At 38.3% G+C, this 23,705-nt stretch overlaps 1 protein-coding gene across 1 annotated transcript in view; it reads right to left on the bottom strand.

The window, feature by feature from the left end:
* The window catches only part of MYO3B (myosin IIIB), a 206,582-nt gene continuing 182,877 nt past the window's right edge, over window positions 1-23,705 (bottom strand). The window contains exons 36-38 of the mRNA XM_057423759.1: window positions 2,428-2,534; window positions 2,007-2,053; window positions 1-695 (exon numbers count right to left, since the gene is read on the bottom strand). Of these exons, the coding sequence (XP_057279742.1) occupies window positions 560-695; window positions 2,007-2,053; window positions 2,428-2,534 (290 nt within the window). The 3' untranslated portion in view covers window positions 1-559. The remainder of the gene's footprint in view (window positions 696-2,006; window positions 2,054-2,427; window positions 2,535-23,705) is intronic.

The raw sequence follows: 23,705 nt of genomic DNA, 5'->3' as shown, positions 1-23,705 counted from the left end.
TTATTATTTTAGATGATTTTATTCTGTACATTTTTGCAGTGTTAAAAACCATACACAGCACAGAAAGTTATAAAGGATGTTTGATATCAGTCTAATGAAATACAAAACATTTTCACTATGACCCCAAATGAAAATTTTTAGTAGAGAGTTCTTTTAATCCAGTTCAGTAAGTTCCTTGATCTTATTTTTCACACAGATCTACCAGCAGTTGTGCCAGCACAACAGAAGGGATGGCACAGGGTGGGAACAGCAGCCGGGGGAGCAGGGAAGAAGGGGTGGGAACTGTGTAAACTAACCTTGCTGCTAAAGAATCGTATCTGTTAGCAACATCAACACATACAGGTAAGGTAGTGCTGCTCCCCTTTACTGGAATTGCTTACAGAAATTCAACTAAATGGGACAAATTACAGCTGCAAAACCAGGTCTAAATTAGTGAAAGTTACTAGCTGAAACTGTATTTTATTATACCTTATATAAACACACATGTACAAAGTTAACTGAAAGAGATTACAAGCATGAAAATTCTGTTACCAGTATTAATCAATAGAGTAAGTAAGGTTCAGCTTTGAGCAAAAGACACACGTCTTGAAGCAGGAGGAGATGGGGAACTAAGGAAGCTGTCATCTTCAGGGGCAGATTCAACAGCTGACAATGATTTGTAATACTCATCCTCACCATCCAGCACTTTGATTTGGCTTGAAAGAAAAGAAAAAACATTTCTTAAAAAAATCATTCTGTCAATATCTTCAGAAAAAGAAACTTCTCTGTTGATGTGAAAATGAAGAGTGCAAATAGAAGAAAGGGAAAAAAAGATTACTTGATGAGAAAGATATAGCTTTTATACATACTTCTATTTTGCTATTACTTTTTTATAGTTTTACTCTGAATGGTTCTGAGTCAGTGAAATGCAATAATGTTTTTTAGTTTGGGTGTACAGAATGATAGACCAACTATTTGCACCAAACGGGCATTTAATTTGAGCAATGTGGCTTTTTTGCCTGTATGTGTTCCACAAGTAGGGTATGATTTTGGTAATGTGTTTCAGCTGATGGTTTGCTGTGAATAAGAGCCAAGGACCCCATCACCAGTTTGTTTGAAAAGTCCTGTTGACATCAAGAGGTTTTCATTTTCCTGTGATGTATAATGAACACTGCTGTCCCAAGTTAGTGTTTTTATTCCCTGAGCAGGAATACAGACTTTTTTTTTAAATTAGGGGAGGGAGATAAACCAAATCTTGCAGTCATGCAAAATTTTGGGCTTTAACCTTGACTCAAAGACCTCCTATTCCTACAGTTACATTCGGAAGACTGATTAAAAACAGAGGAAGTAATAAAGAAAGTTCTTGTATATTTTTGGAGTAGATGTATTTGCAAGACCAAGCATCCATCAATTCCCTCCGGCCAATGTGATCCGTCAATGAAATCCTTTGGCAATTGTATGGTAGCCAGCCTGGCTTTTGTAAGTTGTTTTCACCAATTTCTAATATCGCTAGGGGATAACTGCTCATGTGACAATGAGAAGTGACTCAGTTCACCAGAGAAGGAGCAGATCCCTTTTGGGCTGAGTGGTGCCTCTGTCAGTTCTTAAATTGTGCTCCCCCAGGAGGGCTGAAGCCTATTGCCAGTGTGACGCTGCAAAGCTGGCAGAGCTTCTGTCTGTGTTCTAGGTCAGAGAACTTCAGTTTCAACACCCTTCATCTGGTACCTTCCATTAATGCTAAATGCACTTAAAAACATGAAGAAAGCTTTTTGTTTTTTTTTTTTTTTTTGTAGCAGTAGTACTCAGAGGGAGCTGGGGAGCCTATTTTGTAAGAATCAGTTCTAGTGTCTGCAGACCGCAGTACATGCAAGTTTTACATTTGCTTCTGCAGCAAATGTCCAATGTCAATGCACAGAAATACGTTGTTTATTTTTAGAAACATCTCTAGAAAGTTTTGCATATTCTGTAATATCACAAAGGACTTCTTCTGTTTACAGTTGCTTAGAACTAAGAAGATAGATATTTACCCAAGTTTTCTTGGCTTCCTCTTGCTCCCTTGATATTCTAGAGTTCCCTGTGGAGAGGGCCAAGAACACACAGTCAAAGCAAAGCAGCAAGTCGTTAATTTTTAATTCAAAGTGATTTTGTGTTGAATGCAAGCAGATGCTGATAATATCAGAAGTCACAGCATAATTTTTTTGATCAAAGGGCTCAAGTGAGCCTGATGAAGCATGCATCTTGCTCGTCTTTGATAAACCACATCAATTATTCACCGTGAAGGCAGACATCCTGACATGAAAGCAACAGATAAAGAGCATAAGCACATGTTCAAGACGAGAGCAGAAGAACGTGGGGGTGGGGCTGGAGGGGCTGAAACAGGTATTAATAACAGAATTATTAACTGGAAACAAAGCCAGTAAAACAGCTTTATTGCCACTTTGAACTCACATTTAACTGGTTATAGTACATGTTGTCCTCAGGGCTATTCAGCATTTTGGGCTGCTGACATCGTCGACGAGGTGTTCTCAGCTTCTGTTCAAGACAGTTTTCTGAACCTTCAGTAAGATAACACAATTTAGTTTTAAGCTGTGCCAGGTGCTGCGAACATCTTAGTGTATTTTAGTCTGTAAACAGTCTTTTCTTCTGTCCTATTCGGTCCTGGATTTATTAACAAGTCTCTCCTATCCAAAGTAAGCAGACAGAAACCTGGGTATCTTTGTTTTCTCTTTTGAAACTTAGTTCAAACACAAGTTTTTAAGCAGAACTTCATTTTACTTTTATAACATTTTTTATTCTTCCATATATCTATATCACATAGCTCCTTATCCCTTTCACGCTTTATCTTAGTATCTTCTGTTATCTAAGCAGGAAATGAGGTATATTGTGACTAGCTAGGGATATATCATTCAGCAACAGCAAAACCGTTTTTCTACAGTAGACAGTAATAAAGCCTTTTGACTGATGAGACTTAGTCTATTATCATCACTTTTATTATATAAAAAAGGCTACCTTCTTGACATGGCTCTCTGTTTAATCAGAGCAACCAGACTGGTTTGGAATTATGCTTTCTTAATATAGTTTGTGATGTGCTGTAAAGTAACAGTTGCTTGAAGTCATCTGGAAAGCAGAGTTTAAAGATGAAGGAAATATTTTAGAAGGGGTGGATTCTGAAAGAAACTAATAGCCTTTTTATTCCTTTTTTTTGTTGTTGTTTTAATATTAAGGAAAACAGACATTATGGCATTGTAGTGCGCTGTACTCGATCAGGTGTTTTCTGTGGCACATCCTCTAGATTACCAGGACAATTATTTTCAGGATAAATCAGAATCACTAGGTTACTAAAAGACACTGGGGAGGGTGGGGGTAAGGAAAGGCCATTTACTTTTAAAATAATTCCCCCAATGCCTTTGACTTTTCTGCTATCTCCCTGTTAAAAAATCATTTAATGACAGTATGAATAAAACCAGGTTTTGGTGGCACTGAAGGAAGAATACACATCTTATCACATTTGCATTCCATACTGAATAGGAAACTTGCTCTAATACAAAAGATCAGCACAAAGATCAAGTAGCACATGAGTTTCTTTAAACGCTTCAAAACTGAAGTCAATATGGCTTGTGCAGATGCAGGGCTCTAATCTCACAAATCCATTTGTAAGATATGGCCTAAAGAAGCAGGTAATATTACAAAGGAAGTTTATAATACACCCAGGTTTACAGGTTGCAACTATTGTACTTTTCTGCAATTACTGAGTGAGGCAGAGGAGGTGATTGAACTTCACCCTTTTCAGCCAAATGACTATTCTGGGAGATTTTCTTTCCCTGTCTTTCTCCCTCTCAGTGGTAAGATTTGAAAGATATAGTTTCCTCTCAGTGTGGGACTGCAACATCAGTGTGGGAAGAGAGCACTTGTTTTGTGCCAACCGTAAGGTTCCCTCAGAACACCTGGGAAGGATGGTGGGTTAAATGGCTGTCAGGGAACCAACTGCAGAGCTGGGTCCAAAATTCAAACCCAATTTTATAAAGAAAGGTTACATTTCTGAAGTAATACAAAATAACTTTGAAATAATATGCTCATGCTGCTTGCTAATTGAAGACCCAAAGCTTCAATACTTTATACTTGCAAGTTCAGTAAACCTTCATTTTTTTGGCCAAAAAGATTGCAACCCTTTGCTACTTACCGGCATTGTATATAACCAGACAAGGCAGAAGTTGTTCCAGAAAAAGCTCTGGGGAAATTGGGTACTCAAGTAATATCTGTATCTTTGGAAAGTTATTTCTTTAACATTTAGGTAGGATACAGGCACAATTTTATTCTGTCAGAAGTCTCTGGAAGTTTTGTGGAAGACCTGCCATAACTACGTTCTACTCTTTCTCTGTTTGCTCTGGAAGTTACTAAAACGGGGCTTAGAGCTTTCTGTCTCAGGACATCAGGGTCTGCAAGTTTTACAAACAATGTTTTCAGGTGCGAGGCCATATGAGTTCCTTTTTACATCATTGTAGTTTTTGTACCTCTTCACAAATAATTTTTCTATTGTAGCAACAGGCTGGTATAAAGGCTCATGTCCTCTCAGTTTTGCATAATTTCACATGCCTCTATGCAGCTTGCCAATAGCAAGAACACAGCACAAAAATACCGGGAAATTTCCAAACGGTTTGACAATACAACGCTTTTTCCCTTTCCTCCCAGTTCTGTTGTGGCCTTCATGTTACACCTATGTGTATAGTCTTTGTTTCAAAAATTATTTATTCATTAGGATTCTCAGACATTAGTATTTTGCTCTAGCTTTTTATCCTGACAATTATTTCTGTTTATTCTATGGGTGGTCTGCAGCTTGTGTCCTCCAAAGGAAATACCCTTTCAGTGGGCCTATTTGTCTTAGCGTTTAGTAGCATACTACGTGAACAGTACAAAATCTGGTAACATTTACAATAAACTAACATATCTAGAGAAAATGGCATTAACATGTGCTCAACACTCAGCAGCTGAACAGGCATCTTAAATGCTGTTCTAAAATATTTTGCTTTGATGACAAACTTTAAGCCACCAATAAGAAAAAAGTCACTTATCACTTTAATACGCAATAGCAGCAGCACCAGTATCATTAACATGGAATCGCCTACACTGCACCCAAATTGTGCCAAGTGCCTCTAGCATGTTCAGGCTTCAGAGTTTACTATAGAGACCATAAGAGAGAGTGAGCACACACACTTCCTTCAGATTGTCCTTTATCACCTTTTTTTAAGAGATCTGCCCCAATTTTGCCTAGAAGAAAAACTTTCCTTTTTAACTCTAACTGCAGAAATTCCTTAGGTTACAATATTGCTATTGTAAATTCCTTTCTGGAGTGCAGAAATAACATAAGGTAGGCAAAATGCCTTCTGCCAACTGCACTATTCAGCTGATCCAGAAAGGTAGGGTAGGTGAAGTTCTGCACATCCTCGCTTGAACGCAGACAGACTGATACACCTAGGTGAGCAGGTTCATGTGGATGCTTCCCTAAAGCTATCACAAAATTGATGTTGCTGACAGTGAAGTGAATGAGAAACTGTCAAATGGGTGAATATGTTGGAGTATAAAGTTTTTATAAGTAAACAAACTGATGACATTTCTGTTTACTCCTTTACTACCACTATTGGTAATCCTTTTTATTTCTGTGATACATAGGAGCCCAAGCCAACAGACCAGGACCTTGCAGAGCTCAGACAGATTAAAAGACGTGTTTTCAACAAAATGCAAATTCAAGCATTTTTATGAACTGGGAATTGTGCAGCTGGAAAGCAATGTCTCCAGGACACACTTGAGGATCACCACCGATATTCAGCTGAATATGAAGTAGACTGGGTGTAAAGCAGAGGACTACTCGATAGAAATAGGAAAACAGTTTTATCGTAGAGTGTAGAATTATTTTAAAATGGGTGCTGTAAACTGCCGAATGTTTTGTGAACAAACCCAATTTAAAATATGGAAAACCTTCCATATGGTGAGAAATTCAAGACAACTGTTCAATTTTCTTTGTTTCAAAAGAAGGCTAAGAGATGATGTGAAGCAAGTCTAAACCCTTGTAGAAAAGGTGGAGGGGTTTTCACCTTTGGAAACAGAAGTCTGAACTGTCTAACAATCTGAAGTTGAAAATTTCAGAGCACTTAGTGAAAAACCAGCAGTCAGCAGAAAAAAATATTTAGCAGTATGATGGAAGCTCAGGTGGAGATTGGAAGCTTTTAGAAAAGGTATGTTTTGACTCTAGCTAAAGTTAAAAACTTCAAGATATGACACATACCACTTCTAGCTTAATATAATTTCATTTCTCTAATGTGATTTTTATCACAAGTTTCAATCTGGAGCATATTTTGTACTAATCTTTTGATTTCTGGGATATATTTTCACCTCTGAATTTCCATGTGATTCTTCTTTGCTTTCTTATGGCTGAAATGGAAATGTTTTTCTTCACTTAGCCATCACATCCATCATACAGATGCTTTTTATGACATCTGTTGGCATGGAGATGACAAGCACATTTCTTATGCCATATCTTATTTAGATGATATTTCTGTTTAAAAATCCAACCTTTCCAAAAGCTGCAAAGGACTCTGAGAAATGCATAAACTGCCAAATAATAAGGTTTAATGAAAGACTTCAAAATGCTATTTAGCACTGACACAAGGACTTTTGCATCTAGGATTTGGGCCCTGACCAATACTTTCAAAACAATACCTGGAAAAATGTAGTTCTCTAATGACTTCCCATGAGGCAGATGACTTCACTTGATGCTCAGTAAAGATCTCATCTTAGATTCTGTTTGTCCTGCTTATCTTGGTAGTGAAAACTTGGGGACCAGGCACTGGGCATACTCTTCAGAGGAACTGAGTATCATGAGGTTTTGCTCTCTGCAGTGAAACTAGGGTCTTTGTAAGCAGTTCATGATTAAAACCTTGCTTTAAAAAACCCTTGATGCTGATAACCTTGCCAAACATTGCTGATTCTTCCTACAAGGAGCATTCTGCATAGAAAATAGTGATGAGGCAGCTAAAACTGCCTTTGGAATTTGTGAATTTCACTGATGCAAGTCAGATTGTTTTAAGGTTGGTGCAGCACAGAGGGGGCTCCGGACGACATCTTACTTTTAGCAAGGAATGCATAGAAGGGATCTCTGCCAATGCGTCAATGCCACAAATAGGCTGTGTCGCCAATTCCCTTGCCAAAGGGAATCCATCCACTACAATACACAGTGAAGGGCGGAGCTGAGTACTTTGATTTTCTTCTGAAGCCATTTACCCAAAGCAGGTTTGGAAGGAGTCAGTCTTGTCTTTTTCTGTTACAGGTGAATACAACTTAGTGTCACAGGAAGGGTAGTCCCTCTCTAATTACTCAGATGGGAAGATTTAGAGTATGAAAAGGGGCAGCCTGCTAAAGGAAAGGTGAGGGGGCCATTTAGGGGATCATATATATTAACAGAGTAAGCAAATAAAGTAGATAAATCAGTATGACCAAGAAAAATAGTAAGCATGTGGCTGATTTCCAATCTATAATATCAGATGAAACATGAAAGTGCAACCCTTAATTATAAGCAAATATTAGCACAGACTCATGGGATCTCATCATAACATCTCAAGGTCTACATTCATGAAAATTTAAGCAATGTTTAAAATCATGTTAATTTGTTCTTTGTTTGTTTCTTTTCCTGCCAGTCTAATTTATTCCAAAAGACTTTGGTTCTCAAGTCTGGATATATTGATCATGCCTATGTAACGCATTGTTATAGCCTGGGGAGAAGACTTTTGTGGGAAAACTTGTCTTTGTTCTCCTTTGATAATTTATATGTATTTTGATGTTTTCAAGCTTTTTGAGTTTGAATAATTTTTCAAGGCAGCAATTTAACTTCACTTTTTCTCTTGAAGTCTTAGGCAAATGCAGAAATGACCTCACAGACAATGATAATATGCATCTTCCTCCTGGACTGGATGCTAAGTGGATAATTATGTGCAGCATGTTGATATCAAGGAACAGCTACATTTTCTTCTGTGCCATACAAGTCTCTTCAAGTAGAGTACTCAAGGGGCTAGTGATTCTGGTCCCACTCATATCAGTGTAAAATGGGAGTGACTAAACGTCACTTATGCAGTAAAAAATGCTGTAAACGAATGAGGCTTTATGTTTTTAATTATTTCAGCTTTATTTTAAAGAAGAGAGATTTACAAAGGGCACATAATGCTGTTTGGCCATGAGCATTCATACAAACATATTTTCCTCTCTCATTCCCATAATTCTCCACCATTTGCACAAATTTGCATCATACCGCTAAGTGCGAAATGGGAGTAAAAATTAAAAACTTGCCTGAGAAGCAGAGCGAATACTCGGGCAGTTAGCCCCCACTGAGCTCCTGCTGTGCCTGCCTGCCTGCTATAATCAAACCAGTCAACACAGAACTATTTCACACATCCCTGTACTAAACTGCGGTCATTGTGACTTCAGTATGAGCACACATTAAGACATACCAGGCCCACATCACAGGCTATTTGTACACTGCCTGTTAAAATTCTACCAACTATAAATGCACCAGAAACAAGGACAGCATAACAGGTACAATCGGCTTCACAGAACAAATACTGCTTCATTTAGGAATAATGAAGTTATCAGGTCTGTGCTATACACTATAAATCTAACTACATTATGGTAGTTCTACAAAAATGCTGGAGGCTGATAGAAAACAAACACACTGTCTCTGAAAGATTTTAATCTCAGTACAGGAAAAACTACACCAAGAGACCACAACATAGGGCAGGAGAGAATAAAAAGCAAGACTACTTGGTGACTTAAGTAATGAGGTATGTTTCATATTTTCTTTTCCCTTCTGAGGTTAATGAGAGGGGAAAGACAAAACTACAGGAATGAGAAATGAATAGGAAAAAAGACAAAAAAATGAAAAAATCAAGTGAGATACTGAGAAACTAAGGAAAAGAAGAAAAGGGAATAAACAACCATTAATGATGAAGAAGTAGAACCTAAGTTCTGGCATCAGAGGATTTGATTAATCTAGTAACATCAGGAGCCTGGAGGCATATTGGCATATTTAATACTATTAACAATTGTAATTCTCTGCAGGATATTTTATGCTCACCTAGCAGTTGCTTCAGAGCTCTGCAAATGTTCAATAAGGCCATCTATCTCTAATGAGATATAGTATGACAGAAAACACTTTTGCCACCCAGTTCCCTCAGTCCCTTCCTCTACAGAAGGGTGTCTAGGAATATTTGTAAGGGCTGGTGCTCTTCATGCTGCTAGTGACAGGAAAGCATGGAAAGAACAATAAATCAGATGCCCTTTGAGGCCTCAGCCCTTGCCAGCTCTCACAAAATATCTTACTAGAGTTTCACATACTGCTGCTATGGGAAAGGATGCTAACAACTTAGAAAAATATGTATATTAATGCTCCAGAGTTATTAATCCTTAGCAAATCCTGCAATTCCAGTCTATTCAACTCTTACTTGGATTCAGTAGGTAAGAATAATACATTAAAATTATTTTTTTTTATTGTCAAGCTCTTTTTTAGTTTAAGTCTGTAACTTCAAATGCAGTTACCAGATTCACTGAAAACACAGAATCTGGAGGGGTAAAAAGTCCTATAACAAAATGATTTAAAATAAAACCAAACCAAGTTTCATGATCACCTTAGATCCCCCACACAACTGTGGTGAACTAGAATTCTGTTTATTCAGATGGAGTGTGCTCATAGTGCCAAGAGCCATTGACTGCTAGGGAAATTAGTGTAGCCTCTTTGATGTCATGTGCATCCCAGAATCTGTAACACACTGCTAAAACTGTGAGCATAGCCTTTTGTTTATAACCCTAAACAGAACCATTTGAATACACACACTGAAAGAACTCGTAACAGAAGCAATGCATTTTCTTCCACCCACTGCTTCGTTACTTACGGCTTCATTTTGGATACTGCAGTTCTATGCAAAACCATATGCTTTAGATTACAAAGCACACTAAGCAAATCATAAGTTTTTCAAGATGGTAAGTTTTTGCATCTGTTTGTTGCCAAAGACCCAGATGATACTGTAATTAGAGCAACAAATATTTTATGTGAAATCAATCATTTAGTTGTCTCTGAACTCTGAGACAATGGCTTTTTGATACACTTTGTTGGGAAACATGATCCATAAATAGTCAGAATTTTGGGTTTTGTTGCTTTTTTTTTTCCCCTTCCAACACAATTTTGATCCTTCAGTATTTGTCAGTTCTTTCAGTTTCTATTGTGAGTGATGTAACTGTAGAGGGAAAAGGCAGAGATTAAACAAAGCATACCAAAGAACTAAAGTGTCAGTGACTAACATAGGTAAGATTCAAACTTGTCAGCAAATAGCATGCTTCTACAAGTACAGTCCCGAAGACGTCTTCCTATACACACCGAATATACACAACCCTTCATACTCTCTGCATGTAATAACATCTAATACTGGGTTCCAGAGATTTGGCAACTAGTCAACTAAACAGTAAAAGCCCAAGAGATTTACACAGCTACATCTTTAACTTCAGAAAAAAAAAAAACAACATGCCAAACCATCCTGAATGGCAGAAACTACTTCTGGACAAAGCAGAAAACTTAACTGATCATTATTTTTCTTCTCCTCCTTAAACTTGACTAAAAGTGGCTGTGGAAGCTGCTTTTTGGTTAATTCTCATGATTTTTCAGAAGAAGGTTACTGATGAAAAGCAGGACATTTCAGGTATGCTGGAATTACTACATATCATAGCCTACTTCCTGATTTTAGAAGACCTGCTTATTCAATAGCTATCAGGTGGTAAGAAATAGCTATTTTACACTATCAATCACATGAGGTGTATCTCTCTTGCTGTTTGAGATGTGCTGTATAGTCAATACAAGTGAATGAAGAATTCTGCAGGCAAAAAACCTACTGAGAGCAATTAAATACAAAGAGATCACTTCCGGATCGGGATATCCCTGAGCCACAAACCTTACTAGGCTCAATGGTGTTTTGGGCAAATATCTCTGCTTGCCCTACTTTTTGCCCTACTTGTACTATACCCTAGGCTTTTGCTCTTGGTTACTGTCAGAGAGAGGAAATTAGGCTAAACAGACTTGGATTCGACTGGAAATACTCATTCTTATGGTGGTGATGTTTTGGTATTTTTGGTTTGTTTGTTTGGTTTGTTTTTTTTGGTTTTTTTTGTTGCTAACATTCAAATGACCAGGAAATAAATACACTTAAAATAAATTCGAGCAGACCAAATCCCCAAGAGGTACTTGAACCTGAGGTTGAGGTAACTCCTCACAAAGTACATATCAGAATCTTCAATTAAAAGATCATTTCAAGGTCAACTACGACTACTTATGGCAGGACAGTTGTAATACACTTGCCTTTTTGTAGCACTGCACTACATCAGCCTGAGCTTCTGGAAGGCAGAAGTAGAAATTCCATCCAAAGAGGAGTACAAAAGAAAGCCAGACATTCTTCAATTTTCTGGTTATGACCCATCTTCCTATGTCTGCAAGTATGTCTGAGGTATTAGTCTTGGACTAGAAATACTGGAGTACCTACACAACCACAATGTACCCTGAGACTTGCCATGACGAAAGCTTGTCCCATCAGCATTATGTCATGGCTGGGACTCAGCCTGTTGATGCGATTTATTTAGTGAAGTTAGAGAAAACAGGGTTAGAAAGAACTTCAAGTGACTATTTGTCCTTCCCTGCCTTCCAAAGTAAAAACAGAACTCATTTTGGAGGTATGAGAAATCTTCAAAATTGCTCAGAAACAAAAGATATCAAAAAAATCTTCATGAACATAGTAGTATCAACAATGGAGCCACTCATTATACTTCTGCACAATAAGATGACAGCTTATTCAAAGAAGAATTAAGATGATGATTTAGTAAATCTAATTGATCAAATAGCTTTAGCAACTTTAAAGTATGAATAGTAAATATAATGACAGTATCATCAATTTTAGAGATGTACTCCAAAGTACATCTGGACCTGCTAATGCACAAGATTTAAACTGCAGATTGTGCATCCCAAGAGCTGCATATCATGTGCTAATATGCCTCAGAAAACTCACTGGACACTTGGCGCTGGTTCATCTTGTGGATTCTAGCTAAGAAAAGCAAAGCATATGGGGAAAAAGATGAAACAAACATAAAGAGTAAACACTGTAATTAAGTTTCAAAAACAGTCAAAACATTCTGTGCATTAGAGAAGAGTAACAAATCACAAATAACTTTCTAATACTGCTTCTCTACAAAGCCAACTATTGACGTTGCCAAAAATGCACCATACAGATGCAGGGAGTTAGTCTGTGCAACCAAAACTAGGGCAGGAGCCAATCTGTAAGTTCACACAGAGTTAAGATGTGGTTTGTAACAGGACTGTGTTTAAGAGTTGCTGTCCTAGCATATAGCCTGGATGCTTTTAAAGGTAATCCCTTACCTTCTTCCAAACTGTAATAATAGCATTTTTATCCCATACCCTCAGAGATTAAGCCACTTGATTGACTTTGAATTCTGGACACACAGGAAATTTGTATTAATTTAGCATAATGATGAGGCACAATAAAGGCTCTGTGGAACCACAACAGCACGGTCTCTAAGGTTTTGTTCGTTACAGAAACACAATTTGCATATCTAAAGGCTTGAAACCATGGGTCCATATTGATACAACGAGTATCTCAAATTTGAGTGTAGCAGATTCAGCATATATTTCAAAGAATAAATGGCAGAAGCCCAAGATAAAACTCTCAGTAGATTTCTTCATTAAGAAAGAAGGTTTTTTTTTCTGAATTCAAGGTAGTTGGCAGCAGTAACTTTTAAAGGAAGTATTAAAAAAAACTTGACTGAAGCCTGCAAAAATGCCATTAGTTAGATATTTGCTTCCCAATGTGGCTACAGTGATTTGGTCTGACTTTTGTAAATGTTGGGAGTAAAGAAGGATCTTGGCTAAATAAAGAAATCTAGTGCTGCTGACCTATGTGCTACAGTGACCTTTAAGGGGTTGTTAATTGCTACTGGGATTCCTAACATTAGACCTACAGTTAGTGATGGTTCACAAGTGATCTACAAATCAAACTCAGGCCAGTAAATGCTGAGGGAATATTCTGAAAGGGAAACTGAAGAAGCATGAACAAACAGTTCTGTCAGTGACAGAGTCAGAAAATAAGTAGGACCAGAAAAAAAAATAATCAGGCTTTAAAGATGTCTGCACCCTGTGCGGAGTACTTAGATATTTCTTCCTTCTTGTAAATCCAAATCACAAGCATGTTACTGACATCTTACACTGTGAATCTCAGGGTCGAATGCTAAACATGTATAAAGATAAGGGGTCATTATTTCCACAGGTGTAGTTCACTAACTTTCATCTTGAAAACATAGATGGGAGTTTCCAATAGTAGCAAAGTGTGCCAGAAAATGCAGAAAATATATTCAAGAAAACTTGAGGGAGGTCTGCAAAGAATTTCAACATTTGGATCTTAATCCTAATACAGCAATTTTAGGCTATGTATTTCATGATACCCAGCCACACCACCTGCAGTAAGAGTTTGGGGAGTGCAAAGCACATAGAATATATGTACTTCTCATCCAGTCCTTCCTAGAAGCATTTAACGACAAATCTGGTAAAGAATTCAACTCATGGAAACAGAGGAAGCCACACATCTATGTGTACATATGCAAACAAAGCGAGTTGACTTTTCAATATTATAGTGACTTGCTTATGGGATAATATGTTGTTTTGTTCTGAAACCACCTTTCTTGACAGGGCACAGCCTGCATTAGTATATCGGCTCACTGTATTATATTCCCCTCTGAACACAGTCTTTGTACTTGAGTGTCACTATTTTAAATTGGTAAAAGTTACAGAGTTAGTTGTTTTTTTTTTTTATTTTTCTCATACATACTTGACTATTTCTAGTGACTTTGATGACATTTTATTCCTCACAGCTTAACAAATCCATCTTTATCAAACTGAGCGGTGATTTCAGGGTTCAAATTGAAACACCAGGAGGGCTGATTTTTAAACCATTATTTAAACCAAGCTGTTCACTTCTAGAAAATTAGGCTTCTTCATCGCATCTTTTTGTAGGTACATCAAATTTCTTGTCACTCCAGAAAATACAGACTAAGTGATTTCAGAATTTTGGGGGGGGGGAGTTCATTTGGACATGCTTTCTACCTCTTAAATACTATAAATATTTGATTTTTTTTTTTTCAAATCCTTTCTTACAGATCTGTACTAGATTCTTGGCTGGTAACTGAATAATATATCCCTATAGAATAGTTTCTGATATAGCAACATCAAATTCTGTTTGTGTTCTGATTCTGTACTTGGGTCTGTGGGCATTGCAGAGCATGCAAAGTGTACTTTAGTTACTGTGCACTAATTCCTTATGTGAATGACCTACAAAGGACCATACAGTATTGCAACATGAATACACTAATGTAGTGCAAGTGTACCTGTTCCTACAGAATGCCATTTCTGATTTATCTGTTTTGGATAGCCAAGAAATATGGCCATTTTAACATAACTCTCTTCCATAACATATCCTGCTTCTCAGTAAGACTAATTAGCTTAGGCACGGCGCTGCACTCATCCAGCTACACTGCCTCCAGGGTCTGATTCACATCTAGCTTCAGCAGCTTTGCAAAGCACTGGCATGCACTGAGTCACTATATCATAATTTTATATTATGGCTTATTCTATACTAGCTTTCCCATGGAGACAAAACCTAAAAATCAGTTTTACCGCTATAAAGTCTCCTATTGAAGTAATATCATAATAATAATGACAATATCCTGTCCCCAGCAGAAATGCTCATATCCTGAAACTGCTAACACCCCTTCACTATAAGAATTAGTTCCTCTGAAGCCAGCCTCAACACTAAGCATTTAGTATTAGGCACACAAGGACAAAAAAATGGAAAGTATCAGAAAACCACATGGAAATTAATATGTTTTAGAGAAATATGATTAAAATTGAAGTGTGTAATAAAATTTAAAACTCCTCCCTTTAGAAAGGACTGTCTTAATTGCTTTGATTATTAAAAGGTCCTATGCAGTAAAAGGCTATGGGCAGAGAGAAATATGCTCTTCTCTTCTTCTGTAGATAATGTAATATCTACTCAATACTTGAATTAACTCATGAAGCAGTTTTAATCCATAGATAATTTAGAGCCATACACTTTCTACAATCGTACAATAACATGTAGGAGTACTTAAACTAATCTTTGATGCAAAATTCTTATGTTAGGTTCTTCAATAAAACAAGCACAGGAATAACTTTTGCTTTCACGGAAAGTATCAATTCCACATGTAGCTGCTCCGCATTGTCTAAATTAAGTGAATGAGACTGGTGAGTGGACAGGCAAACTGAAGATAATCAGCAAAATTTATGTTTTCAAAAATGCACAAAACACATAAATCACTTCAAAGAGGCCCATAAAATTATCATTTTCAAAAACCACATTTAAATTAGAATATAGCAAAAAGCAAAGAAACATGAATTATGGACCATAAGTTACAGTTCATTGTTTGATTTCAGAAGGTAGTGTGGCAGGAAATTATCTCCCCCTCATCACACATTTCCTTTTTGATTAGGTGATTTTGCATTATTTGTTACTTCAAAAAGCAGCCAGAAAAATATGAGGTGCCAAAGATACCTCTTCTTCTCTGAAGATGCAATTTTGTAGAAGAAAACTCTACAGCACCACATAGAGCAAAACAAGATTTTCAGGTTTTACTGCAAACACTCACTAATGCCAGCAATCTAAGTGAAGCCAATGTATTATGCTGCTGCATACTGGTGGATCAGGTGAGGCTTTGTAGGATGGGACCAATATTCCTTAAAATATTTGTTATTATTTAATAATTTATCCCTTTTAATTACTGTCAACCAGTAACATGTATTTCTTCAAAATAAAATTACTGTCCTTCATCATTATGTGGACATCATTGGGTTCAGAACCATCCATGGTACAGAAAGTGCAATACTATTTACACAGAAACATAAATCCTTATTTTTGGTTCTAAAATACATAGTAGAGGTTAACTACACTTACCATAACTTTATGCATTCTGTGTGTGTATCTGCTATTAGGATTTGATCTGGAAAGTTTATGCAGAGATACAAAACACCCTAGGTAGCTGTTCCGGCATATGACGTCTTAGCTTTACGCCTTTGGTGTATTTATTTTTCAGAGAAAGAGGGCTCTACTTGCTATGTTTCAAAGGAAAGTCTTGCAGGGTAGAATGTGAGCAGGCAGGCTACACAGATGCTGTGTGGCCTGTGTTGATAAGGTGCCTCTACCACCTGAGGGTGCCAGCAAAGGTCTAATATCCTCATTACACTCATTCTTCTTTCTCTTTCCCCCATGGCTGCAGACAGCCAGGACTAGGATAACAGTTTGAACATAAAGAGAATTTGCAACATTGGCCTTGTGAGGGATGAATTTCCCAGTCATTCCTGCTGAAGTATTAAATTCAGATGTCTAATGATGACACTCTAAACATCATCATTACTTATTTCATTGGAGCTCAACGCACAAGGAGGAAGAGATGATAGGCAATCATATTATGAAGACCTACATGGTGCATGGCTCCTCTTACACAAGGAACAGCAGTATCTTGTGCCACTATTCAGGAAAGACTTGAGTCCCCAAACACTAGCTGTGAACCTGAGCCCACAGAAAGGAGGGTGAGCCCATGAGCTCATCTTTGTCATGAACCACCATGGCAGGAGAAGGTTCAAGGAGAGCAAGCAGCTGAGACAGCCCACCCGATTACCTTTTCTAGTTTTATTTGTGGATGATGAAAATAGTCAGAAGTAAATGTTTCATGTCCTGTCATGTACCACAGCACTGACGAAGAGGCAAAGTTTGTACTTCATGTAGAACTGGGACAAAACCAGTAATCCTGCCTACAATTACACTTTTCTAATCCTTATAAAGAACTTCAGGCAAACCTGCAGGTAAGAAGTGCTCTGCTGCTGCCAAGTGCAACTAAGATGGCATCCAGCCATATTTCTGTCTCCTAGTAAAACCAGAACTATGGCAATTTAACTTAGCATCCACCAGAAAAACATGCTTATTGTCCATACTCAATGGGGAAAAAAAAAAGTCACTGCCATCACAAGAAGTGCCTACGCTTTTTTTTTTTCTTTTTTAATATGGTATCAAAAAGTCTGTTGTAGATTCCTGGCAGTTGAACATGAGAAACTGTTAAAGTAGCACACAAAGTCAATAAAACGATCTCACTGGACTTGCCAATGTGCGTAAGAGGTTTTAACTTTAAAAATAGCCTTGTATTTAGTTGGATAAGCTCCAAATGGTGCTTAATGGGTGAAAATGCTTAAAGATTTCTGAAAGGTGCTCCCACTTCTTGGCCATTAGCATACCATGCCAGGAGAATTTAAATCTGTGATCTGGGTACTCAAGATCACAACCCTTCTTATTTCTAAAGAGGAGGGATTTCCACCTATGTGGAAGTGAAGCATCCCAATAAAAACTATAAAGCACAATCACTAATGGGCCCTTCTCCAGGAAGTGTCATGATAAGACAACTGTAGTTAGAAGTTAGTCAGGCTTCATTTTTATTCAATTATTTCTTCACTAATACTGGAATTTTAGGGCAACAGAAACTTTGTGAATTCAGGTCATATTAGCTAACAGTTTCAGCTGAAATAACATGAAAAAACTTCAGAGATGTTGAAACAATTCATTTTGGCATCTCAAAAACAAAACATTTTGATTTTGTCACAAGGGGACTCCTTTCCCAAAACAGAGGAGGTAGTGCTGCCACCCCTGATATCCAAAAACTCGTTGATTAGGCCATGTTCTTAGGTTGTGAAAGATGCAGCTTCAAACACCTCCTTTAAGTGATTTGGTACAGGGACTTAAACCCAAACATCACGCTTCTCAGGAGAGTAACCTAGCTGCTGGGCTAGAAAATATTCTTAGGTAGGTTTCTCCCAGCCTCATTTGTTGAAAGTGTCCCACTTTGCATAAAGTAGTTAAATATTCATTGAAACAGAGACTGAAAGCCAGGTGCTGGCCCCCTTTTCCTCTGACTGCTCAAATTACCAGGATCTCAAGTCATTCACATGCTCTCTGTTCCTGTGGCCTACTTACTATTTAATGTACATGCCATGATGGGAGAAAGGTAAAAAGGAGAAAATGCTTTTTCTCTGAACTTCTGTATCTGCCTTGGGCAGAGCCCAGGCCAGTGAAAATATGGGTCAAAGTTTTAAGCCTTACCTGTGGAAGGACAGTAGTATGGAAGGTAAGAAACTACCACTTTCCAACACGTAGTTAAAAATAAAGTAGTTTAATGACATGAAATGGCACTATTTAAAAAAGAAAGGAGATAGCTGCATCTATTTGTAGCCAGCATTTATCCCTATTGGCACAATTAATAAAAGCTATGCAAAAATCACATGAATTTCATTAAATCCACTGGCTTAGGCTGCTGACTAATTGGTAAATACACACTCAATAAAAATGTTAAACGTATGCCAACTCTGTATTTTAAAACTGGTTTCTAGTTAAGATGTCCCTGCTTCTTAGTTGCTTTTCCAAACACAGCTCCATTTTCACAGTTATTGGTCTTAGGGAAACAATAATGCCCAGAACAATGCCAAAAGATCTTAGGCCCTTGAGCACAAAAACAAAAAGCAGACCTCCTGAGCTTACAGAGACAAAGGAGATAGCTCTCCCGTGTCTAGGGTGATTTTCTAATGTACCTGTGAATCTAAGGCCTTCCAATGACAGCTGTGCACATTTCAGTAGACTCTTTCAGGCACTTAACTTCTGCAATGTTGCCTCCTACTAGTCCAACATGAAGGTATCAATGCTTAGCAAAACTTTGATTGAGTAAAATCTGGCAATTCTGATAAATTAGAGGTCCAGAACTATGTAGGCCTGTGCTGACAGACAGTCTGATACTAGCAGAATTAGACACAATTAAAACTGATTATGAAAAACATGATGAGTGAGAGTGGCTGAGACTGGAGCCATCTACCCCATCACTTCTCTCAAGGTACAGAAGACCCATCACCACTCATTTGGACAGAGTGAAGCCTCTGTACTCCCCAGGCAAGCACAACCCCCCTTTCAGAGACAGCACCCAGCCAGCCACAGATTTTTAGGGGTAGGGAGCTCAGCAAAAGACTTTTAATACTTACAGTGCCTGTTAACAAATCCGTGGAAAGCCTTACCTGAAGGGTCTCTTTTTGCCACCATCACTGATGGCTCTGATTGTGGGGGGCCTTCCTGACATCAAACAATCCCAGATGCAGAAAGGCCTTGTGAGCTAGCCCAGTGCTTTGTCTGGGCCTGACCTCAAGTTTTCTGTATTTACATTTTTTCCAAAACATGATTTACAACAGATGTCACTGGACACCAGAGCTCTTCTCCAGGGCTGGAGCAGAAAATCACAGCAAAAGAGGGAGATACAGAACAGCTCAATTTGCATTACATGAAGATACTGATCTGCATAGCAATGAGAGGGCAGAATCCACCCATCTCCAATTTTAATTGCACTCACATTCAAAAATCAGTTCTGGTTTCCCGCTACTAAGGCTCAAGCAAAATGCCTGGTTTCATTGTGAACAACCTTAGAACTAAGTGGAGTACTTTGGATTAGGACCATCTCTGCTTGCATTCTCCATTTCTGACACTGACTTTGACAGTGTCTGAACAACATATTCAAACTTTTTGCCTCAAACCGCACTTATGAAGTGCATGTTTAAAATAAAGAATGAAACAATGTTGACAAACAGCATTACAAAATTGATATAGATTTAATAGTGGCTTAATGAAAGAAACGGGAATATAAAACTCCCTTCTCTAAACAGTGTGTGGTGAAATAAGCTGTCCTCAATGGAGGGAAAAAGCTCAAAAAGAAACATTTGGAAACAATACAATGACATATGGTCCCATATGTTGAATCTATAATGCCTCCTAATTCCTTTAGGGCAAAATTCACCCTTCTCCTGAACAAATTCCAAGTAACTGGGATTTGCCTGTGAGGACTGAAGGAAGGAATAAAATCTGCCCTCCATACACACACAGGAGACATGGCTATGAAGCAGCTTCTCTGCAGTTGCCATTTTAGCCCTGGATTGGAGCAGCACTGGCAATGTTTTTTTTATCCTTTTCTGGGTATTTATAATTGCTTACCCATAGGTTCATCATCTCTTCTCCCCGGTCAAGTCTGCTCAGGGAATGCTTTCCCTGTAGGGTGCTCTACGGTAAAGAGGGCATGCGCTCAGCTTTCTGAATCATGCTGGACAGCAGAATAGCTGGAGTTGTTTTAAAAGTTTTATATATAGAAAGCTGCATGCTGGTGCTGATAAGGCATGTCAGGGCTCCAGCGCAATTATACTCTCCAGCAGTTTTAGGTGATGCCTTTACAGCCCCTTATTTTTTTTACATACACAATTTCCACTCATAATTCCTGGTCCTATGCAGTTCACCAATCCTTGGATGAGGGAGTTGGTGAAGAGCAAGCAGTGGTGATTGGAAGAGGGATAGTCATCTTTTCCTTTCAAGAGAGGATGACTTCTACAAATAGACAGAATACTCGTATCACGCAAATGGCTATCAGCTAATAGTCACAGAGTTCTGAAAGTTTATTTTCTCAAAGGCAGAAAAATTCAGATATGCCTGTACTGAGCACCCTGGCTTCAGGAAAGGTGTGAAAATGGCAAATAAAATGATAGTATGTGCTGCAAAAGATCTGGCTGAGTATGGTCAAGATGGCTGTGTCAAGACCTGCTTTGAATGAGTTTTTGTTTTTGAACATCATCTCACTTGACTCTGAGATTCTGCTTTGCTACCTTGGCTGCCCAGCTGACTCAGCTCAATAGTGCTGTCCCAATGATGCCCATCGACAGCAGATACTGGAGCCTAGCATACAGACTTCTAAACAGGAACTGTTGCACAGCCCAGGCTTTCAGAGGAATTTGTACTGCACAGAGATGCCTCTTCAGACAGAGTTGGAGCTCTTGGGAGACTGACCTTATTTTGTAGCCATACTGAAAACCATACCCTAAGGAAAGACAGACACCATCCTAGAGAAATAGTGTGTGCTTTAGGATGAGCATCTTCTCAATCCAGCTTTACTCATATGGGTTAAGCTCTAAGTAGAAGTTCACTAGAATGTTTTTTTATTATTGTTCTCCTGGAAGACAGTTATAAGGCTGTCAGAAACTTGGAGATAGATGTGACAGGGATGAGAGCTTCATATCTCCAACTCTCCCCACTAAAAGCAGCAGAGATACTTTAAACCCACAGGTAAAGATTAAGAAGTACTTGACTGCTTCTCCAGCTGGAGAACAGGGACAAGGGTTATCCAGACAAAAACTGCAAAAGACAATGAAGGATGCAAAGAAAGTATTTAGGCCCAGAACAACAATGAATTCTCAGGATAAACTTCTGCCTAGTAAGTTTCTAGAGAGCCTTAAGCTAACCTTAATGCTGAATCAAGCTGGGTTTTATTAATTGATAGATACAGAGCCAACAATACATCCTAAAATTATCCACACAGGTCCTGTACACACTATGCTATAGGAATGAAAAATTTTCCACCTTTGGAATATCATCCTGTCTTGAAGAGAAAAGATTTTTATCCCTCTTCCAATCGTTACTGCTTGCTCTTCCCCAGCTCTGAAAAGGGCAACGAAGGCTTTTCTATGGCTACTAGAATACCATTTCAAAAGCTAAACAGAGATGGGGCTGAGGAGGGAATGGTATGGGGAGGGAAGGAATCCTGTATACTTATCTGCAAACTCCTCGTTCTGTTAGTAATTTGACTCTTTTTGGTTCATGTCTCTAGGTTAAAATGCTTACCAACAGACACTCTATTTATTCGGTGTCTGTGACACCTCTATCAGGATAATTGTGAATCAGCATCTGCAGTGTGTCAGCCTGTGCTGACGGTGATGCTTGCAAGTCCCACCCTCACTTTAATGTTTACACTACTTTTTTGTTTAAAAAAAATACATGAACTTGACACTAGCTGTATTAGACCATCACCAATACTTGAAAAAGTCATCTCTCTTCTCACTTAATATTTGGAAATACTTAAAGAGTCTGAGGAAAATATTTTCATGGAATGTTTGATGTAAAAATGCTCCAAGGCAGATAGATTTTTTCAGTTAACATTTCAAAACTGCTTCAAGACTGGATGAAAGATCTGATGAAATACTTCTATGTTTTAATTCTCCATCTGGAAAATGAAACTCTATTTAATATTTAAAAGGTCTTTTGCAAAATACACACAACTATTAAAAACAGTACCTAGGCTATTTTGCAGGAAAGGGAACAGAAACAAACACACCTGGGATACAAAGCCCTGCAGCCACTCAGCAGTCCACAAAACAACTTTGGTGAGTGTAACCACATCCTTCCTTCCCATAGAGGCTGTTGCCCACAGAAAGCACAGAGCCAACATACTCTCACCATTTGAAATACTATTTGAAATAATGTTTGGGGAAAAAAAGCATCAACTCACCCAGGACAAACGTCAGCTTCTGGATGGACTGGGGCTGGTAGCTGTGTGAAATCACCCTTTGACTGTAAAGAAGGGGCACAGTGTGCAATTACTGCATCTATCTAGTATTTCTGGGAAGAGGACAAGAAGCAGATGGATCTGTATCGCCAGTCCTCATCTGGGCTGATCGGCTAAACTGGCTTTACATATATGCAGCTGGGAATGATTTATAGCGCTCTTCTTCGCATTCTTTCTCTAGTCACTGCATTTTGCCCCTTATATCAAATTTCTTCTTGCATTGAGAGGGCAGGTCCTGGATAACTTTGCTTCATGTATGTGTGGAACAACTGGTACCTGCTTGATGTGTTTCTGCATCAGTTGCTCTAGAATGGAATAGCACTTCAAAAGTGGATAGAAGGCTGCAGAAGAATTGTGATTTGTCTATCCACTGACAAAACAACTTTGTCCTGACCACTCTGATTTGTCAGAACGGAACACACAGCAACACTGAAGTTTTATTCAATCTTCTAAGTGTTTTACTGCCTTCTACAGTATAATCACTACCACCTGAAGCAGATAGATAGTCCACTGATCACAGACTGTTCTCTCAACCTGCAGGGGACAAGATTTGCTATGATGAGTACTTGCTGTAGTTACTATAGAAATACACAGGAACCATACACCTACAAGGAAAAAATCAGAATTTTAGTGTTACACAAAACTAAACAAGATACAATGTTTTAGACTTCCCTCTCCAGCTGTGTCTCAGAAAGGTTTGGTATATACATACCCTTCAAGGCACAAATGTAGAAGAAACTAATTCTTTCTCTGGTCTTCTTCAGTCTGCTACAGCAAATGATGCAGATTATTCTCACAAGATTCTGCAGTACTGGCAAAAGTTGTTTTAAGCTCTCCCTGTTTATTTTGTTCATATTTCAAAGGTAACTCTTCACTCCAAGCTTACTCTCCTGCTAAAAGTATATCCCCTACCTTTAATATTTATAACAAAGACATAATGGAGAACTGAAGGTCAACAGTCTTAGAGATTATAGAGATCGTGATGCTCTAAATGTATCTCGTATGTCTTGCCAGGGGCTAATTTGTCTACATGGAGCGTTAGGCTGACACTGTGCTAAAGCTTCTAGTTGCAGTGCATCTACATGCAGTTTTTCCAGCACTTGCTACCCTGCTGGGAGCACATATCCCAAGGTACTTTCACCTAT

The sequence above is a fragment of the Pezoporus wallicus genome, unplaced genomic scaffold (assembly GCF_028554395.1).
Source record: "Pezoporus wallicus isolate ANWC-B61680 ecotype Strahan unplaced genomic scaffold, APGP_CSIRO_Pwel_v1 contig_1181, whole genome shotgun sequence".
NCBI lineage: Eukaryota > Metazoa > Chordata > Aves > Psittaciformes > Psittacidae > Pezoporus > Pezoporus wallicus.
Note: the sequence above shows the minus strand (reverse complement) of the source record. Positions and strands in the feature narration are given on the sequence as shown.